Raw genomic sequence first — 19,817 nt, forward strand, 5'->3', positions numbered from 1 at the left:
TTTGACATCAAAACAGTTAAAACTGCAACCAGTTTCCATTCAGCTTCATTAAAAAATGTACATGACTGTACCACATATACCCCAAAAACTAGTATATAAGAATATATATATATATTATTGGAATGTACTTTTAAATGTATTGTTTTAAAGTACTGGCACATTCTGTAAAAACTATAAAATGTTATCAAAACTCATTTTAATCCAGTTGTAGATAAAATTGTAAAGAATAAAAAAGTTCTATAACCTTCTGTGCTTGTTACGAAGTACATATTGATGATGCTCCATTAAGATATGTATGAGCTCTTCCCTGAAAGAACAAACAGTAAAGCCTGTGTTGAACCATCTGTTACTGATTCTATATAGTGATGCTGTTTTCTATGCGGCTGGGCAGCAGGTAAAGGTATTGAAGCTCCATTCCTTCATTCTGACTCAGGATGTTGTCCTCAATCTCCTTCAGTTGCTTTCTGAACCTGTCAATCACTTCCTGGGCCCGCCCCTCAGTGAAATACTCTTCTGTGTATTGGCCTAAAGGAATCTAAGCAGAGGAAAACAGGAAGCTGGTGAAACAAAACCAATGTAACATGACACATGACATCATGTAACAAAATATTAGGAACACGTCAAGTCAAAAGTCAAAGTGATGTGGAATGTGTGGCAGAGCTGTTGCAGCGGACTGTACATGTGTTCCTGATAAAGTGCTTGGTCAGTGTAGATAGGACATGCTGTTTGTTGTTTATTAGGATCCTCATTAGCAATTGCGCTGGGCAAAAGCTACTCTTCCTCAGGTCCACACAGAAAGACAATACAGTTATTAAAACCCACAACATTATACAAAAATGTAATACAACAAAAAAGATAAAAGAAAATGAGAACATACCAAAAAAAGTAGCAACATTCAAAGCATACAGGGAACAAAAAGAAACACACTAAAAAGAGGAAAATGAAGTAAAAACCACAGAAAAGAAAAAAAAAAGTCCCATCAGATCAGTTTTACTCCCAAATCACACCAGAAAAGAAAAAGACAGGTCTCTACCCATACATAAATAAACACTACAGTCTTTAAATTAAAGTTAATCACATTACATTTATGTTCTTTTATACCTTCATATTTGCACCACATAAAGCTCCAGGCCCCCCAACTGAATAAACCATGAATCCACACTGTCAGCCATTCATGTTCATATTGTCATTTGCATGTTTATATAACTTCAGTGGGCTGCAATATTTATATAGCCTATTCTGTATCTGTACTTATTTTACTGATGATATGCAGACCTCATGTTTTTCATTGGGATTACTTTATACTGAAGGATAGACCCTTTGAAAACAAAGACTGCTCTGTGGATTTTTTTTTAAAATACAGGGACCTTGGAAAGAAGCAGCTACTAGTTTTTTTCCATAATTTTTCAATACAGTGAGCAACGTAAATGAAAGTCCCTTCACCTCCATTGTTTTGTGGATGCAGAGATTTTTAAGATATCTGAAAACAAAAACAAAACTATCTGCTTTCATAAAATTTTAATTGAATTAAATATATTTTTTAAATCACTGAAAAACTAAAAAACAACAATTTGGTAAATCAAGTCTAACTCTGACTAAAATTTCGAGTCCTAATATATTATGTGATCTGCAGCTGTATTGCAGAAAGATGGACTTACTGCATCTGGTTGTGGACGTCCCAGATGCCATGTGATTGCCATCTGCATGCAGGACTGGCTGATATCAGGAAGTGTGGCCATGATCATATCCATAGTAACAGCATCCTTGTCTGTTGGTGGAGGGCGTCTCATGGTGCAAGGGGTGTTGGGTACCCAGGCACACCAGTCAAACTAAACAATAACACAAGGAAAATGGGTTGAAACCCTGTAGTGGGGGGGTACATGTTTATGACATAAAAAAAATTCAGTTCATTCCAGATGTTCTGAGAGTCAGAACAGTGCAACCCTAATCAGTGAGTTACATACCTGTCCGTTGTTAGTAGCAGCATGCTGGGTTGTAGCGGTTAAAATGATGACTGCCAGCAGAGTGATGAGTTCCTCTCTGGTGCTGAGCTGACTGGGCATACCTGAAATACATCCACCATCAAGTCTGAGATACACACAAGCAGTCAATAATCTCTTCTGCTGACAGTATTGTGTGTGTGTCAATGGATTCCTGTAATGTTTGTAAGGTTGTGACTCACAATGTTTAGCTTAGCATAAAGACTGGAAGTATTTCCTGCTAGTTCCAGCTCATGACTTCCCTAAAAACACAAAATTGTGTTGTTCTTTTCTATTTCTGTTTGTGTATAAATTAACCAAACATGATTCAACATGTAAATTAATGAACTTTGACTGTAGTAATATTTTTAAGTAATATTTTTGGACTTTGGACAGAACCAAGCTATCCTTCATTCAGTGCTTCCAGTCTTTAGGCTAAGAAGCCAATCATTCATGACTGAAGCTCTGGAGAACACACTCACATCCAGAAAAGACAGTGAATAAAAATTTCCCCAGATGTTAACTATGCCTTTTTTCAAGGGATGATTTTAAGTCCAATTGGATCTATTTTAAGTGTTAAATTTGAAACTAACCAAAGTTGGGGAGCTCTGTGAAGCCTTCTTGTGTTATGTCTCTGATCCAGGCTTGGAGCTCCAGGTCTTCCTGCACATCATGGTCTGACTGGTAGAACAATCCAACCATATCTGAGACAAAACTGAAGGAAGAGTCACAGTTAGCTATTCAGTCATCTGGTCCTTAACAGTGCCCTCAATTCCCTCAAACCAATAGCCAAAGATTAACTTTAAGCCTAAAATTAACCTTGTGTGTACAATGCAAACATTTCAGAACAATGACTTTGCTTAGTCCAACATACAGAAATCAAGAAGAGCATGAAGACCAAAGCACCTTGTAATGAGGCTGACATCCCTTGCTGTGCATAGTGACCCCTGGGATATAAATAGAGAATCTAGATCATGATTTTCATTTTCTGATATCTGTTTTCATAGAACTTGATGTCAAAGTCAATCCTCCAACCCTCTCACATGAGTAGATAAATGTTCTAAATGCTCCAATTAGACTGATAAAGTGGAATCAGGGTAAATGGTTTTGTTTTGGGACCTACTGGTGAGTAGAAACTGAGTTATCTGTGTTCTGTATTCGTTTTTTTCAGCAGCAACCCATAAACCCATACACTACTGGCTCACTAGTCTCCTAGAGACTTATCCAGATGAGGGCTACTAGATGTTGGTTAGCAACACTGAAAACTATTTCACACACATTCCATTTCCCTCAGAAATATGTCACATTTCTGTTTCATTGTGAATTTAAATCTCCTTTTTTTAATTTATAATAAAGTAGACCCAACATCATGCTAGGATGAGAGGATGAGCATGGTGTGCATTGTGTACCTGTGTAAAGCATCCCACAGCATCAGTGTGTGTTCCCTGTAATAATAGTTTGGGAGGTGAGAAACTCCTCTGTCATTGAAGTCGTGGCAGGGCTGGAGGGAGCGGTAGGTTAAAGTCTTGTACTCCCTCTGAGCCAGAATCAACAGGCCATCACCGCCTGTAGACACAACCTACACACAAACACGACTATCATTATCTTTATTAACATCACACCCATCAACAGTTTGTCTTTCATTTCTTTTGTATCAGATGTCAAAGAGAGGCCAAGTGGAGAGCCTGGTCACTGTAACAATTCCCAGGCAGCATGTCCATGTCGGCCCCACATGGGTTAAATGCGGGTTACGTGGGTACTGAGTGGGCATGGGCTTGAACTGGGCAAATTTTGCGAGACCCACATGGTTTCAGTAACAAATTTAACCCTTTTGGGCCTCACATGGACATGCTGTCTGGGAATCTAGTATAGTATATCAAGGCCACTTTAAATAAAAAGCCTCACAAACCCGTTTGAAGATGCCATCAGAGGAGATGAGCTGAGTACGCCCCCTACAGTTGATCTCTAACGTGTAGCGCAGATGAGGAGCCAGAAGCTGCAGCAGGAAGATACACAAGCCAATTCAGTGTACAACATTTTTCTGTACACTACAGCTTGACAAGCTAACATTAAACCAAATTAGTGCCAAATTTCAAATAAAAGCAAGAATTCAAATAGTTAAGTTAGACTAGTTAAGTTAAGACTCTTAAATAATATCACTAACAATCTGGAGCTGCAGAATTATCTGAACACTATATGGTCAGATTTTATTCACTAATTAATCCAGTTGCTTATACTTTTTCAACAAGATTTGCCCTGTAGTTATGCCTGTGTGACAGCTGCCATCTAGTGGCCATAGTAATTGTGGCCTTGAGCAATGGCGCAGTGCAGATGATATATATGTGGACAAATTTCCTCATTCAGAGGAGGAGGGGTGAGGCATTAACCCAACAGTATGACTCTGCCACAATAAACTGCTTTTTGTTTCCTGTTTCCAACCATGATTTAGATGAGTTTTTATTGTTGTAGTGTTTATTGTTGCTGTGACAGTGAAGGTGGCCTAACTTTAAAGAAGTAGTCATCTTAACCTGCACCATATTTCTCTATCCCTTTAACCCTTCACCTGATTTTAACCTAAACCAGCATCTAACCAGACCTTAACCACAGTGTTGTCACATCATAAAACATCATTATTTTTAACTGATATGTGACAGTTTTAGAAAACGCAGACAAATGAAGTTGTCTCTGGGCCCAGCTGAACTCAACAAAGACTAAAGAGGTGATTGTGACATTCTCCAGCAAGCAAGACAACTGGCAGAGGCCATCACTACCACCATCCGGGAAGAGCCTGTGGAGGTGGTGGAGGAATACAGGTACTTGGGCACAATTTTTGACGGGCTTCTGAGGTTTTCCGCGAACACTGAGGAGATCCTGAAAAAGTGCCACCAGAGACAATATCCTGAGATCGTTTGGAGTTAATAAAGACATTCCCCTGACCTTTTACCTTCACTTCATTGAGAGCATCCTAACATTCTCATTCATCTCCTGGTTCTATTCCATCAGCCTGCAAGATCGGACACGTTTACTTAGCATCACCAAAGTCCGCTCCAAAATCATTGGACACCCTGTTAGAGCTCTGCTTTTTGTGAACAACAAACAATCCATACTGCTCACAGGATCGTACATGACCCTTCACACACTCTACACTCAGTGTTTGAGTGGCTCCCATCACGCCGCAGACTGCACTGTCCACGCTGCAGAACACAAAGGAGGAGGGCCACCTTTGTCCCTACAGCAGTCCAGCTCCTAAACTCTGACCCCTCCCTGTCCCAACATCACTGCCCCTCAACTGACTAAATGCACACAGCACTTTACCATGAAGCACAGAGCACTTGGACTGTAACAGTCACTGAAATACTGACCATAGCACTTTATGATTTTATGTTGTTGATATTCTGTTTGTCCTTTTTTAAAAAAAATGTATGATGCTGCTCCTCATGCCTTTTAAATTGCCCCTCGGGGACAAATAAAGTGTTTTGAATTGTCTTGCGAATTACTGCTGATAGGCACCAGGCTAGAAAACACATCTTGATTTTTTGATTTTTTATTAATGTGTAATGCACCAGAAGTGCCCAGCCCAAATGGGCTTACAAGACACTGAAACAAAAGAAGAAAAGCACAAATAATAACAAATGAAAACCAGATAACGAGATAACAGGCATTATAGCAACTTAACATATAGACCGTCCTGAGGCTTTTTCCAGGCTTCAGATACATATTTATCTATCTGTCTTTCTGGAGTCACATGGTCAAACCTAATATCTGGTCTATTAATTTGGAGGACTTGTTGAATTCAATACCTCTGCACATGAAGCCAGTAAAGGATTACTGTATAGCCTTTGAGAAGGTAGAACTCTTTTCATTGAAACATCTTAACAGGTAACAAGTGCTACACTGACTGAAAGTGGATGGACTGGAAACTGAAAAACAGTCCATGTTGAAAAGACAAAGTGAGAGCAGAATAGTGGTGAGTATAATATGAAAGCAAAAGTCTAGTTCTCTTCTCTCTCACACTTAATATAAACTTACAATTATTAAACATATATGGAGGACATTTTTTAACAAACAAATACAATAATGAATAATATTTTATGTGTGTTTACCTTGTATATAGGATGTACAGCAGGCAGCTGTCTAAGAGTCGCCACACAAAACACCTCTATCACCAGGTGTGTCCTGAGCAGGTGAGACAGCACCTGGAACACCTGGAACTCAGCGTGACGTACCCACATTTTAGCCATTAGCCAGGCCAGGGGTGCATCTTTTGGCAGGAAGATGGGTGTGTCCAAGTCTGGAGTCTGCTCGAGCTGGGGGTTAGGAAGGGAGACTGTTAGTGTTCCATATCTAAAAAGTCCCAAACCAAGTTTGGATATCAGACTCCAGTTTTGTTGCAGATACTGGATTTGATTTTCTGACCAAATAAAAAACAAACAAAAAACATTCAGGATTATATACAATATTCCCAGGTTAACATTCAGTATTCTTAGTTTTGGTCTGATTTTATACAAATTTCTTGGGTTTAGATTCAGCACTGAAACAAAGAAAATCACCTTTATTAATCACTGGTTTACATTATGTATATCCAAGTATTTTTCATTGTCAGATTTTTTATTTTTTTTCATTTGGCAGTTCAATCAATATTTTCAGATTTTCCTTAGGCCACAATTTCTCTGGTATTCATCTACCTGTATAGCAATAGGTATGAGTCCTTGGTCTGGGTGTTGGTACAGCAGACAGAGTGGAGCAGCGATGTACTGAAGTTCACCCCTGATTGTGTTGGTGGGAATCCCATCCACGATGGCATAGTCTAACAAGAAGATATTCCCTGCCTGGACAGGAGAGGAGCTGATCAATGGGAAGAAATGAGGACACTGAAGGAGGCAGTGAGTAGCAGATCCTTTACCATTACAGCAATATAGAAATACTCCATTACAAGTAAGTCCTGCTTGAAAAATCCCACATAAATAAAAGTAACCCACATAAATGTAGTTAAAGAATTAAGGTGAAAACACACTACTGCCGCGCTGTGGAGCATATTACGCTTGTCAAGTGCTGCCCCTAGCACCACTGCACTGCAGCCATCAATTTAGTAGTTACCTGTATGTGACTACAGTTCTATAGACAAATAATTGTCTCTAGACAAATGAGACTATGAATGAGTTGCCTATTGTTGTCCATTTATGATTAATAACTTAAAAAATAATAATTGAGCTGTGAGATTGTGTTTTGGAAGCAGCAGATCAACAAACAATAAATTGTTCCACCTTTAGTTCTTTGTTCAGGTTGGTCTTTGGAGGCAGGGAGCTCTGCACCATGTCTGGAGTTACAGGGAAATTCCCTGGCAGATTCTTACACCTCTGGATCATTCTTGGGTTGGAGCCATTCAGGCACTGGTATCCAAACAACGAGTCCTCTTTCCAGTGCTTCATACAGTACTCTGAGTCAAACACACATGTTACACTGCGTGAGTAATCACACAAGTGGTTTCTGTCTTTAATATAACAGGTTGTCTTAATATAACTAGCATGTACAGTCTATACAAATTTCTCTTAACAGAGATCATATCTGAAGAGTACGGTTTAGACCTGCTCTATGTGTAAAGTGCCTTGAGATGACTTTGTTGTGATTTGGTGCTATACAAATAAAGATTGATTGATAAAGATTGATAGACACCCTCTTTGGGAATACTCATTGTGTAACAGTGGCTTTTGGAACAGATGCTAGCCCAAGAAGTAGATTACAGAGATGGCTCTAAACCAACCCTGTTCTTGTCTTCTTTGGCCAAATGCTTTTAGCTACTCAATCCCATCACAGAAGGAGTACAGGTTTAACAAGTAAATTAACTTCTATTTGACCCATTGGTCTGTCAATCTAAAGAATACTGCAGAATCAAAGGGTGTGATTGGTTTACCAAAAACCCACAAGAAAATATGTTTAGTGGATTAGCCAGAACTCCTAAAGGCCTCAGTACGCTGTAGATGAATTTAGTTGTATGACTTCATTAAAATTACTCACCTGCTATGGGACTGCGCAGCTTCCAAAAGATCCGTTGGAAATCATCCAGGTCATCCCAGGACTTTCCAAACTTGATGGCCAGTTTTTTGAGAGACAGCTCCAGCAAGCTGATGAAAAGGAAGGTTGCATGTGGAACTGATTACACAGTCACATATGTGAACTAAGCTCTCAGGGTTAGGGTTAGGCTAGTAGTGATTGGGGTTAGGGGGTTAAGCTACATCCTTTAAATCCTCTGAAGTGCTCTCTCTCAGCTCTCTCCCTGTGTGTGTGTGTGTGTGTGTGTGTGTGTGTGTGTGTGTGTGTGTGTGTACCACCTACGCATATTGTAGGGAATGTTCGAAGTCACTCCTCTTCTCATTGTCAAAGCGGACATCTTGGGGTAAATCTGATTCCGTTTTAGCGTCAATAGATCTGGGAATCCCTGGAGCCCACGTCACCCATCTGGCAGAAACCGAAACAGTATCATACAAATATCAATAAAAAATGTGCAGCTGTATTGTTGTGTTTTATTGTGTGCGTATTGGACCTGTAAGTCTTCTGTCTCTCCTCCAGCTCTGTCCTTCTGTGAGCCAGCAGCCGAGGTATGGACTCATTGCTCAGTGTCCTAGCTAAGGAGACAGGACAAGGAGAGAGACAGAAAAGACCATCTTTAGCAACAGTACAGACCTACAGGGTCTCATGTCCACGGCCCCAAGGTTTTGGAGGGAGGAATTTAAACCTGACTGAGATAAGATCACAATGTGAGCCAGATAACCTGCATACCACATTCAGTTCTGCTTGGATTGACATCTGTATAAATATGTTTTTCTTCCACCAGATCTGATCACATTTTGATGCAGTTTGTAAACGGGCCAAGTGGACAAAATATTAAAAAGCAAAAAGAATGACCATTCCACAGGATTTGCATGAACCCTATCCTTGATGCTTGACTGTCAAAATGAATTTGAATGGCACACTGTACAATGATGCAGTGTAAGAACAGCTGCTCAGGATAACTAGTCTGCCACTGAGCAATGATCAGTTGGGGTTGACTGCCTTGCTCAAAAGCGCTTCAACTGTATCTTTAGCAGCTTATTCCAAATACATAGAATCTTTCCTACCTGTTCCCTCTCTTATTTCCAACTTTATGTCTCCTATAAGCCAGCGATAACATGGAAAAGTCAGTGCTTTGGCTCCACCAGGAGGTTCCACAGTGACGTAGCGACAGAACCAGTTATCTTCCACCCAGTATCTCTGTTTCTCCAGCCTGACCAGTAGCAGGGAGCCTAAATGGGAAGGGCTGTTCACCTTGTACGAATCCACCTGACAGATATGGAGGGAAGGGAGATGGGGAAAGAGAAATGACAAAGATAAAAATCATCAATGCAAGCTTTAACAGCAGTCATATAACATAAACATAGACAAATACTACAGCATTCAAAGATCTCTGTGTGCTTTGAGTACTTAAGACCTTCCAACCGCTGTCCCTCCTCTCCTCTCCAATCATCTATAAATCCAGATCCTAGCACTTATCCTGGTCCATCTTGCAATGGAAGCAGACTAAGCAAGCAGCTTCACAGATACATCCTCAAATTCCTTGCTGAAGGATCCAACAACATTCCCAGACCAAACAGGATATACAATCCTTGATCTACCCAGTGTCTCGTCTCAGATGGGCTCTGAAAAACTTCTAAAGGGAAGCATACAGGAGCATCCTAATCAGTTGCTTGATCCTTTTGACATGAATGAGCAGTGGTTCTACTCCCTACAGATGACAGATGATGCGCAAATCACACACTCTCTAGGTGGGAGCTCAGATGCCCTGCTTGTATCTGAGATCTCATTATTTCAGGACCCAAAGTTCATAACCATTGGCAAGGGGTGGAATGTAAATTGATCAGTAAATCAAGAGCTTCACCTTTAAGCTTAGCTCACACTTCACCACAGAAATGTGGCACACTGCATTAGAACCTGAGATACTTCAAGCACAAAGGATTATGTAATTCTGGTTTAATGCTTGCTTACTGAAGTCAACGTGGAGGTAAATGGACAATATGGGAATGAAACCACTCTACCGATGACTCAAATCAGTGGACAGGAGCAGGCTAACAGACAGCTAATTAGCACCACCAAGAAGCAGGAGGCTGGTGGTTACGGCAGTAAATCAACCAGTAGTCCTCCCTGGAACTCTCTTGGTGCAAAGCCAAAGAATAAATCATCGCTTCCCTTAGATATGGGAAGACGGTTAACAGGCAGAACCCAGCACCCGGAGGCTCGTGATGAAACTCAGTGGCCTGCACTGCCATCGCACAGGAGGGTCTCTTCAACCCCAGTACCAAGGAGAAAACAGCCGTGGACTGTGGCAAAAACAAAAAGTAAGAGCAAACCGACCCAAGACACAGGGATTCTACTAGAGAACAGATTTGCTCCGCTTTTACAAGACCCTGACTCCCCAAAAGAAAGGTCATCTTCCAGCACCAGAGAAAGGTATGTGGCTAAATCAAAAACTAAAAGGCCGCAGAAAGAGCTAACTACTGGGCCTCAGACGCTGATAGTGGGTGACGGAGCTGTGAATAAGATAAAACACTTTTTCAACAAAAACGCCAAAGTACTCTGTTTTACCAACGACATGGTGTCCGATATCTCAGAGAAAATTCTGGAAATCACTGCTGAGCATCCGACAGTGAAATCTCTCGTCATACACACAGGAGCGCTTGATGTTATCAAGCTACAATCAGAGGTATTGAAACAGGATTTTAATGATCTGCTGAACAAAGTTCGATGTCTGAATACTGAGGTGTTTATCAGTGGACCTCTACCGACAGTTCGGCGAGGAGACGAGAGATTCAGCAGGCTGTTGATGCTCAACAGATGGCTCAAAGATACGTGTGCCGCTCAATCTGTGAACTTTATTGACAATTTCAACATTTTTTGGGAACGCAGACACCTCTTTAAGGCAGATGGATTTTGCCTTAACAAGTCAGGAGTACAGCTGTTAAGCTACAACATTTTTGATTTTGTGCGTCAGTCACCAGCAGTCCCTGCCAAGGACAAGACAAGACAAGACAATCCAAAACAACAGATAAGACAACGTTCTGGAGAAGAATTGCTACCGCCTGAGATAAGGACTGACCATGAAAGTCAGCACACCCAGAGAGATGATTTAACGTCATCATCCTTGCCCCAACACAAGGAGTCTCCCCCAGCCCCAACAGCCCAACAGGAGGATTCTTCCCCAGCCCTAAAAACCCAACAGGAGGAGCCTCCCCCAGCCCCAACAACCCAACAAGTGGAGTCTCCCCCAGCCCCAACAACCCGACAAGTGGAGTCTCCCCTAGCCCCACCTGGAGACTCCCAACTTTCACCCACCAGGACCCATTCCAGCCTTTCATTCTCTCCACTTAGTCAGGACTCCCCACTTCTGGATTTCACCGACAGGATGAATGACCTTGTCAATGCTGGAATCCAACTCACACCACGCCCAAATCCCATTTTTTCTCCCCTCAACTTCCCCCATCGTCAAGCCCCTCCCATTCCACCACGCTGGAAACAACCATCATCCAAGAGTCACAGAGCCCCCCCACCTCCTTTGACTCAGATCATCTGTGAGTCTGACTGATATGTGCCGGGTCCAGGCTGCAATACTGATACCAATTATGTTCTCCCCCAGGAAAAGTCAGGGCCCTATGGAGTTCAGGTAGTTTTCTCAATCCCTGTGATGACAGGTAACAGAAGAACGGTTAAACTGGTGAGAAATAACAAGGGTTCAATTAAATCTGCTAATTTATTAAGTATAGCATGTCAACCTCAAAATATACCAGTGTCTCCTGTTATCTCCACAAGGTTAGCTCTACTCAATATCAGATCGCTAGCCAACAAATCACTGCTAGTTAATGACGTCATTATGACCTATGATCTAGATTTTTTACTTCTTAGTGAAACATGGCTGACTGAATGTAGCTGTTGTGCTATTCTCAATGAGGCAGCACCAACAAATTTTAGTTTTATGAACAAGTGTCGAACTGGTAAGAAAGGCGGGGGAGTTGCTGCCATCTTTAAATCTGTATTTCAGTGCAAGGAAATTACATTAGGTGATTTTATCTCTGTTTTTTATTAAAAGGTGATCCAAAAGTCCTTTTTTTAATCATTTATAGACCTCCAAGATATTCAGGAAAATTCATTGATGAGTTTGCTGAACTGCTGTCAGTTATCTGCACTGACTACAACTTTTTTATCATAACAGGGGATTTTAACATTCATGTAGACAATAACATGGACAGTAATGCCAAAGAACTCTCTGCTCTACTTGACACTTTTGGCCTCTTGCAACATGTGAAAGGGCCCACACACACTCGAGGCCACACTCTGGATCTGGTTATCTCTAAAGGTGTTGATATTTGTTCTGTTGATGTTAAGGACTTGGCTCTTTCTGATCATTTCTGTGTGTTCTTTGACTTACAAATCATTCCAAATGTTCAGTTAACCTCTGTGTCTGTTAGGAGAAGGTACATAAATGAGAATACCAGTGCAAAGTTTATGGAGGCTATAGCTATGTCACCAACTGTGAGTGCAGAGTCAGTTGATGAACTCCTGGATAAATTTAACTGGAAAATCTCAAATGTCATGGATGCTGTTGCACCTATTAAAACTAAGACAACCTTGAATGTGTGTGAAAGGGTGAATGTGTATGATGTAAAGTGCTTTGAGTGGTCGCACAGACTAGAAAGGCGCTATATAAGTACAGTCCATTTATGCAGATGACACGCAGATATACCTAGCACTGTCCCCAGATGACTACAGTCCAATACAGTCATTGTGTCACTGTTTAGAGCAAGTCACTGATTGGATGAACCAAAATTTCCTTCAATTAAATCAGGACAAAACTGAGGTCATTGTTTTTGGCAATAAAGAGAAGAGGATTGCTGTCAGTAAACATCTGGAGTCACTCTCTCTAAAAACTACGGACCAAGTCCGAAACCTTGGCGTGCTGATTGACTCAGATCTGACTTTCAGCAGTCATATCAAATCAGTCACCAAAACAGCCTTCTATCAGCTTAAGAACATATCCAGAGTGAAGGGTTTTATGTCTCAAACAGACCAGGAGAAGTTGATTCATGCTTTCATCTCAAGTAGACTCGACTACTGTAACGGTCTTCTGACTGGACTCCCACAAAAAAGCATTAAACAGCTGCAGCTCATTCAGAACGCTGCAGCTCGAGTTTGAACCAGAACAAAGAGATCAGAGCACATTACTCCAGTTCTAAAGTCTTTACACTGGCTCCCAGTCAGCTATAGAATAGATTTTAAAGTTCTGCTACTGGTCTACAAATCACTGAATGGTTTAGGTCCAGAATACAAGACATGTTAGTAGAATATAAACCCAGTAGAGCTCTGAGATCTACTGATTCAGGTCAGGTAATTGTATTTTTTAAGTTTCTCAAATTACATGTTTTTCTGTTTTATGTAAAGCACATTGAGTTGCCATTGTGTATGAAATGTGCTATATAAATAAAACTGCCTTGCCTTGCCTTGCCTACTGCAGCACTCCAGGTGTTCAGAATACTGGCCAAAAACGGTAAGAATGTCTTACTCTGATTATGAATTGGTTTTAAAGATACCATGCCAGAATATGAATTATGGGCTCATTAAACATATAGTGGCTATACTGGCACAACACTGGTGGCATATAGAAGGTCTCCCATTATGCTAGAATGACCAAATCAGATGGACTATTAATAATAGTGTATACATCACTGTTTGCTCCATTACTGTGGTAATTTGAATATGTCATTCAATTTAGGTCCAAGAATTGTTGTCAGATTATGTAGATGTTTTAGATTTTTACAGTGGCCAATTGTATCACTGAATGCTGTGATGTTAAGGTCATCTGCCTTTACCCAAGTCTGAGTCTATTACAGTCATTCCAGCCTGTTATGTTCAGGACAGTGCTAATTTTATATAAGCATTGTTTATAAGATGAATAGCTCAGCGGCTACCAATCTGCAACAGAGTTATAGCATCATGATTATTATATGGTTTTTAAGTCAGATACTGTGGCCTCTACTATAGGGGAGGGGATGTATGTGTGTGTGTGTGTGTGTGTGTGTGTGTGTGTGTGTGTGTGTGTGTGTGTGTGTGAGACAAACAAAAGATCTGTCCAGACTTTGACAAATGTATTGGTGTCCTCTACACACTTACTGCTCCTCGACAGAAGTCCAGTCCAGGGTTGTCCAGCAGGGTACGCTCACTCTCCCCTTTCTCTCCCACCAGGGTCACATAGATGTAGTTGTTGGTGCCTGAATATTCGGATGTGCCAGTTGCCACTGTTACAGTATAGACTTCCATCTAAGGATATACACACATACACACAGCATGTTCATGAACAGGGGGTTCAATTATTAACACAAGAGGTCACTATTAACATCAAGAAAACTCTTCAGTGTTCTCCACCCAATTCTGTTGATTGTCTGGTGTCAAATTCTGGCTTGTTAGAGCTTATGGAACAATGATATTGACCTGATACTGGTGCTAGAACAACACAGGGAGCATCTGAAATGATTTTTTATTCAAACAAAATTAAACACGTTGGAAATTCTATTTCCTTCATAGTTCATGACAGATAAACATTGCAATTCAAATAATGTGAGTTTCTCTGCATTACACTATAATCACAGACCTTCTAAGGGTTTTGTCCTCCTTTTTCTTTTACCCTACTTGTGTAAACAGCATTTAAATGGGAACATTTTAGATCAGTTCCGTCTCTCCTGCAACAGCACACAAACTACTCTGTGCTCTCCTGACACTGAGGCAGATTTATTAGCCTAATTCCTTTGCAGCACAACCTCAGTTAAAGTCAGGTGCCAGTGCACTTTAAAACCTATAAAAGTAACCTAAAAACTTTCAGCAAAGAGAGTGATTATGAAACTGTGTGAACTTGGTGGAGACCCGTCCACCCACTTCCACATCCCCTCTGTCTCTCTCTGGAAGTGATGTATACATTCATTTTTTTACAGAGAGAGAACAAAATAAATGAAATAACTGTCACTGTTAAATATTTTTCCATCCCTCACATACAGATTCACACACACACACACACACACACACACACACACACACACACACACACACATTTTGAAAATTCTGAGACAGATATTATTTACAGTGTGTCTACTAGAGGTGTTCCATAGCTGTATGAATGAATCACTACATTGCTGCATCTGTTCTCTGCTGTTGAAATCACCAGGGCCTCTTTGTGCCTCATTGAAAAGCTCTTTCTTCTGTCTTGCTAGGATTTCTCCAGTGTGGAAATTAAATACAAACTGCAGTCATACTGAATACAGCCTTGTTGGTGACAGTCGTTTGTTAAGGGAGGGATAGCAACCCAAATACAGTGTGAATGTTGTCATTTACACAGTGTGAGAGGTTCAGGTTCCATTGGCCTTGTTAATATTTCCACATAAGGTAACTAAAGCTTGTACTTTCAAACATGAAAACATTTCTGTTTTAACAACACTGTGTACAGGATGTGGTTGTTTTTGTTTACATGGAATTACCTTCAATGGCCCCTGATGTTATCTCAGGAAGAGCCAACACCTCCTTCTCTCTGCTGAATACACAATTTAAAATTAAGTGAGAAGACTGAAACCACTTTTATATTCATTTGTTAAACTAGTGCAGTGCCCACGCAAAATCTTTTACATTTCTTATCCAAACAATGTCACTGCACTTACTCGTGCCTGTAGCAAGACACCTGTCATGTTTGAAATCAATCGGATGAACGGTTCGAGAGATATGCGAATAACAGACAGACAGACAGACAGATGTTCCTGTCATAGATAGATAGATAGATAGATAGATAGATAGATGATAGATGGATAGATGAATAGATAGATAGATAGATAGATAGATAGATAGATAGATGGATGGATGGATAGATAGATAGATAGATAGATAGATAGATAGATAGATAGATAGATGATAGATGGATAGATGGATAGATGGATAGATAGATAGATAGATAGATAGATAGATAGATGGATGGATGGATGGATGGATGGATGGATGGATGGATGGATGGATAGATAGATAGATAGATAGATAGATAGATAGATAGATAGATAGATAGAAACATAATACATGGTAAATGGACTGCACTTATCATGCCATTCTAATCTTCTGACCAATCGAAGCACTCTCACAATGCAAGCCACATTCACACACAGAGGCTGCCATGCAGGGTTCCAACCTGCTCACCAGGAGGAGCTAACCATTCACACATACATTAAAATAACATTGGCGCAACCATCAGGAGCAATTTGGGGTTCAGTATCTTGCCCAAGGATACTGACATGTAGACTGGAGGAGGTTTTACCACCTTCCTCTATTACTTAATGCCTACTGTGAGTAATTCCTCTATTTACTTTGGGCACTGCATTGTTGGAAACTAGTTTCACTATTCCAGTGTGAATACATTACATACTCAACATCTGCTCAGCGCTTAGAGTGTGTTGTCTTGGGGCATAACTATTGTCTTGACTAACATCTGCAGTAGATTGGATTGTACTAAAGAGCTCAGTGACTTTCAACAAAGTCTGTTCCTGTGAAGCCAAGCCAAATTGTGTAGCATGTAGTGTCCAAACATAATTTGCCCTTGTTTGCAGCAATCACTATCAACACTAAGTTTCAAACTTCCAAAGCAAAGTCAAAAGCTCAATGTCTGATTGCATAGTGCCAACTGTGGCTTGCTGGTTTGGACCTCTTGCTTCCGTTATAAGGAAATCTTAATGCTACAGTATGCAATGGCAGTTTAGATATTTAGTGTTCTTCCAAATTATTCTTTGTCCAAATTTGTGCCAATGAGGTGGTTTCCTGTTGCCTCCATGGACAAATATTCATGAAGGAATGCTTGTCTCTGTTTGCTGTAGAAGAACCTGACTGTCCTGTACCGAGCCCTGACCTAAGGCTCATCCAACACCAACCAGACCTTGTCACCTAATATCCGTGTTGGACCTCACTTATGCTCTGAATGGAAGCAAATATCTGCAGTCAAGTTCTAACATCTGCTGGCAGGCCTGAAACCAAAAACTGGAGGCTGGTATAGCAGCAGATTCATGAACATGTTGTCAGAGTCACAGGTTCAATTATCACACTAACATTGATCATTCTGGATAGGTTTCACCTAACTCTAACCTTCTAAGCCTAATCCTGAAAGGCTGGTTATCAACAGGCTTTGTTAACTCTGTGTTTACCAGTTCTGCTATGAGCATTTCAAACAAACAAACAATCACATGCAACATCAACAACTTGATAGTGCAGAGTTAATACTGATAAATATGTTGATGTCTCTGAGAAAGCATAGTACACGTTTCTCCAGGAAATGTTTTTAGTTCATATTCTATTATAGTTCATATTCACTCATTAGTCAGAAGCAATTCATGAACCTTTCTACAGTCTAAGCCATTGAATAAAAGCTACTACATTACCCAGATATTACAAACATAATAATAGTTGTCAAATATTCACTTAGGTACTCGAGGATGGGAGTATTATTTCCAGATAATAATTTGAATATCATGTCAAGCATTAACAAATGTGTAAACCACACTGATGCAAATGAACTGATGAAAACAACAGATAAGCTGTCTGAATTACCACATATTACCCTTCTCATGCTAACAGGAAGTGACTTTATGTTATGTCAAGTTTTAGCTCTTCAAAGTCAAATATCCTTATTTAAGGTAGAGGAGTAAGCGTTGCGTGTCTTTCTAATGGAAAGGTCATGATGCAGTTTGCAGCCTTGTGATATGGACCTCAAACCTTAAAATAAAAGCAGTAGGAGATTTGAGAGATTGGTGTGCTATCCATGTATTTTTGGCTTTGAGTCAGGTTTTCTTAACTTCAGAGGTTCAGATCACACCTGCCAACATGTACACAGAAGTAGCAGATATCCCTTTCTTGTTCAAGAGTTTCTATGTATCACTCTGAACTTGACAGACATTAAAAGTCCTGTTATCAAAACCTTTCCAAAAAGATGACGACTATTTTTTACTTTTTTTAAGTAAAAGTTGTACTGCTAACATTTGAAAACATTCATTTACGATGATAAAAGTGAAAGTGATAAATCCATAAATCCATCAGTTCAAAGAGATTATTACAATGTTTTGTTGCAGGAGTTATTCACTTTGGCAATGGTCTCAGTTACATGTTGAATTGTTAGCTTATCAAAAAGAAGTTCAGGTACAGTTGGTGCAAGGAACCTGGAAAACCATGGAAGATAAAACATACTGAAAGAACCCAGTTTTGTGTGAAAAAACATTTGTTTTGACCTCAAAAGAAATGCAGACATTCATTTAGCATCACAGGAGTGTCAGAAGCCAATAAACTACAGAAAACACATACCTTAGTCCTGAGTTGTGTTCAGAGATGAGTATCAGTTCCTTATTCTCCCTTCCTGTAGATTTCTTGTGGTGCAGTTTGTTTTTTCTGACACCTCCCTTCTTTTTCTCTCCCACCCTGTCCTCAAGCTTCTCTCTTCTTCTCTGTTAAGAGTCGTCACAGACCTGTACATCCACCCTCTCTCTCTCTCTCTCTCTCTCTCTCTCTCTACACACACACTACACTGCACTGCACTCACAGCTGTACTGACTTTTTCTCGCACACTCCCCTCAATCAACTCTTTGTGCCCTGCGCACTTCCTGGCCATTGGTCTTACCTCACTCCTCATTACACACACACCCACCCACACACACCCACACACACACACACACACACACACACACACACACACACACACACACACACACACACACACACACACACACACGCAAAGTTGCAAAAGGGAAGTTGGGTTAATATCTGGACCGAACAGTATTTGATAAGACCTGTGTTACAGAGCTGTTGTTGCATACCAGTGGCAGCTGTAAAAACTTCACATTGAAAAGTTAGAGGAGATTGATAACATAAGTAATCATTCAGCAGTACCTAATACAATTTTCAGTCTTCAATGCAAACATTTTAACAGTCACAATAAACAACCAAACATTAATACAAATATTTGTTTGCTGTCTTTCCCAGATTCAAACAAAATAATAAATCAGTTTCCTTTTCTTTACCTCATGGGCAGACAGTTCATGTTTATCTCAGCACTGTCAAAAAACCAAAAAAAACCAAAAACCCCCGAAATGTTTTTAGTTAGTAGCAGTCACCAATAATTCAAAAAGTGAGCTGGATTTATTCAGTTACAAGAAGTCCACAATGAGGAAAGACTGTTAAGAAACTATGTGCAACATCAGTATGAGAACAGTATCAGTTTGAACTGTGGCTGAAACCACAATGTCTTGTTCGAGTTCTGCTTCTAAATATGTGCATTTCCTCAAGTACTATACTCAATTACAAAGTTGAGGTACTTGTACTTTAGTCGTGAAAAGGGAAATATGGTAAGGGATGTTTTTGGTGGTATTTAACAGTTTTATTTCATCATTTTCATGCGTTTGACATTAAAGATGTGAAATTTGTTTAGTTGAATCATTACTGTGTTTGACGTTGGAGCTGCAGTATGCAATTTCACTGTCTTTCAAGCCAGCATGCCCATGTGGGCCCCATAAGAGTTCAATTGGGCTGCAAATATGGGTCACATATGGTTTTCAAGTGGGTTCTGATTGGCTTTGATGTGGGGCCGAACTGGGTGAGACCAATGTAGGTCCCATATGTTTTCTCATATGGGGTCTAAGTGGGATCAGAATGGACCTTAAATGGGGCCCATATAGCCAGCCCACATGGGCTTCAGATGTGGGGCCCATGTTCCTGAAACAATATGGGGCCCATACAATTTGCAAGATGCTTGTA

General features: G+C 40.3%; 1 protein-coding gene across 1 annotated transcript; it reads right to left on the reverse strand.

Annotated features, from left to right (window-relative positions):
• Positions 1 to 160: 160 nt before the first annotated feature.
• Positions 161 to 18,545, reverse strand: alox12 (arachidonate 12-lipoxygenase). The gene is made up of 15 exons (XM_053343474.1): positions 18,372 to 18,545; positions 14,172 to 14,318; positions 9,095 to 9,296; positions 8,521 to 8,602; positions 8,313 to 8,435; positions 7,995 to 8,101; positions 7,244 to 7,416; positions 6,665 to 6,808; positions 6,083 to 6,286; positions 3,889 to 3,975; positions 3,389 to 3,558; positions 2,573 to 2,694; positions 1,965 to 2,065; positions 1,659 to 1,829; positions 161 to 535 (listed from the first exon to the last, which is right to left on the reverse strand). The coding sequence occupies exons 2-15, from the start codon at positions 14,316 to 14,318 to the stop codon at positions 356 to 358; spliced, it is 2,013 nt and encodes a 670-aa protein (XP_053199449.1). The 5' UTR covers positions 18,372 to 18,545; the 3' UTR covers positions 161 to 355.
• Between the last annotated feature and the right edge of the window lie 1,272 nt (positions 18,546 to 19,817).

The sequence above is a fragment of the Scomber japonicus genome, chromosome 22 (genome assembly GCF_027409825.1).
Source record: "Scomber japonicus isolate fScoJap1 chromosome 22, fScoJap1.pri, whole genome shotgun sequence".
Lineage (NCBI taxonomy): Eukaryota > Metazoa > Chordata > Actinopteri > Scombriformes > Scombridae > Scomber > Scomber japonicus.

Coding starts and splice junctions, on each gene's coding strand:
- alox12 (XM_053343474.1), bottom strand. CDS start 14,318: ATGGAAGTCTATACTGTAACAGTGGCAACTGGCACATCCGAATATTCA. Junction 1,830..1,964: donor CTGCTACTAACAACGGACAG/GTATGTAACTCA, acceptor GTTATTGTTTAG/TTTGACTGGTGTGCCTGGGT. Junction 536..1,658: donor GACGTCCACAACCAGATGCA/GTAAGTCCATCT, acceptor TCCTCTGCTTAG/ATTCCTTTAGGCCAATACAC.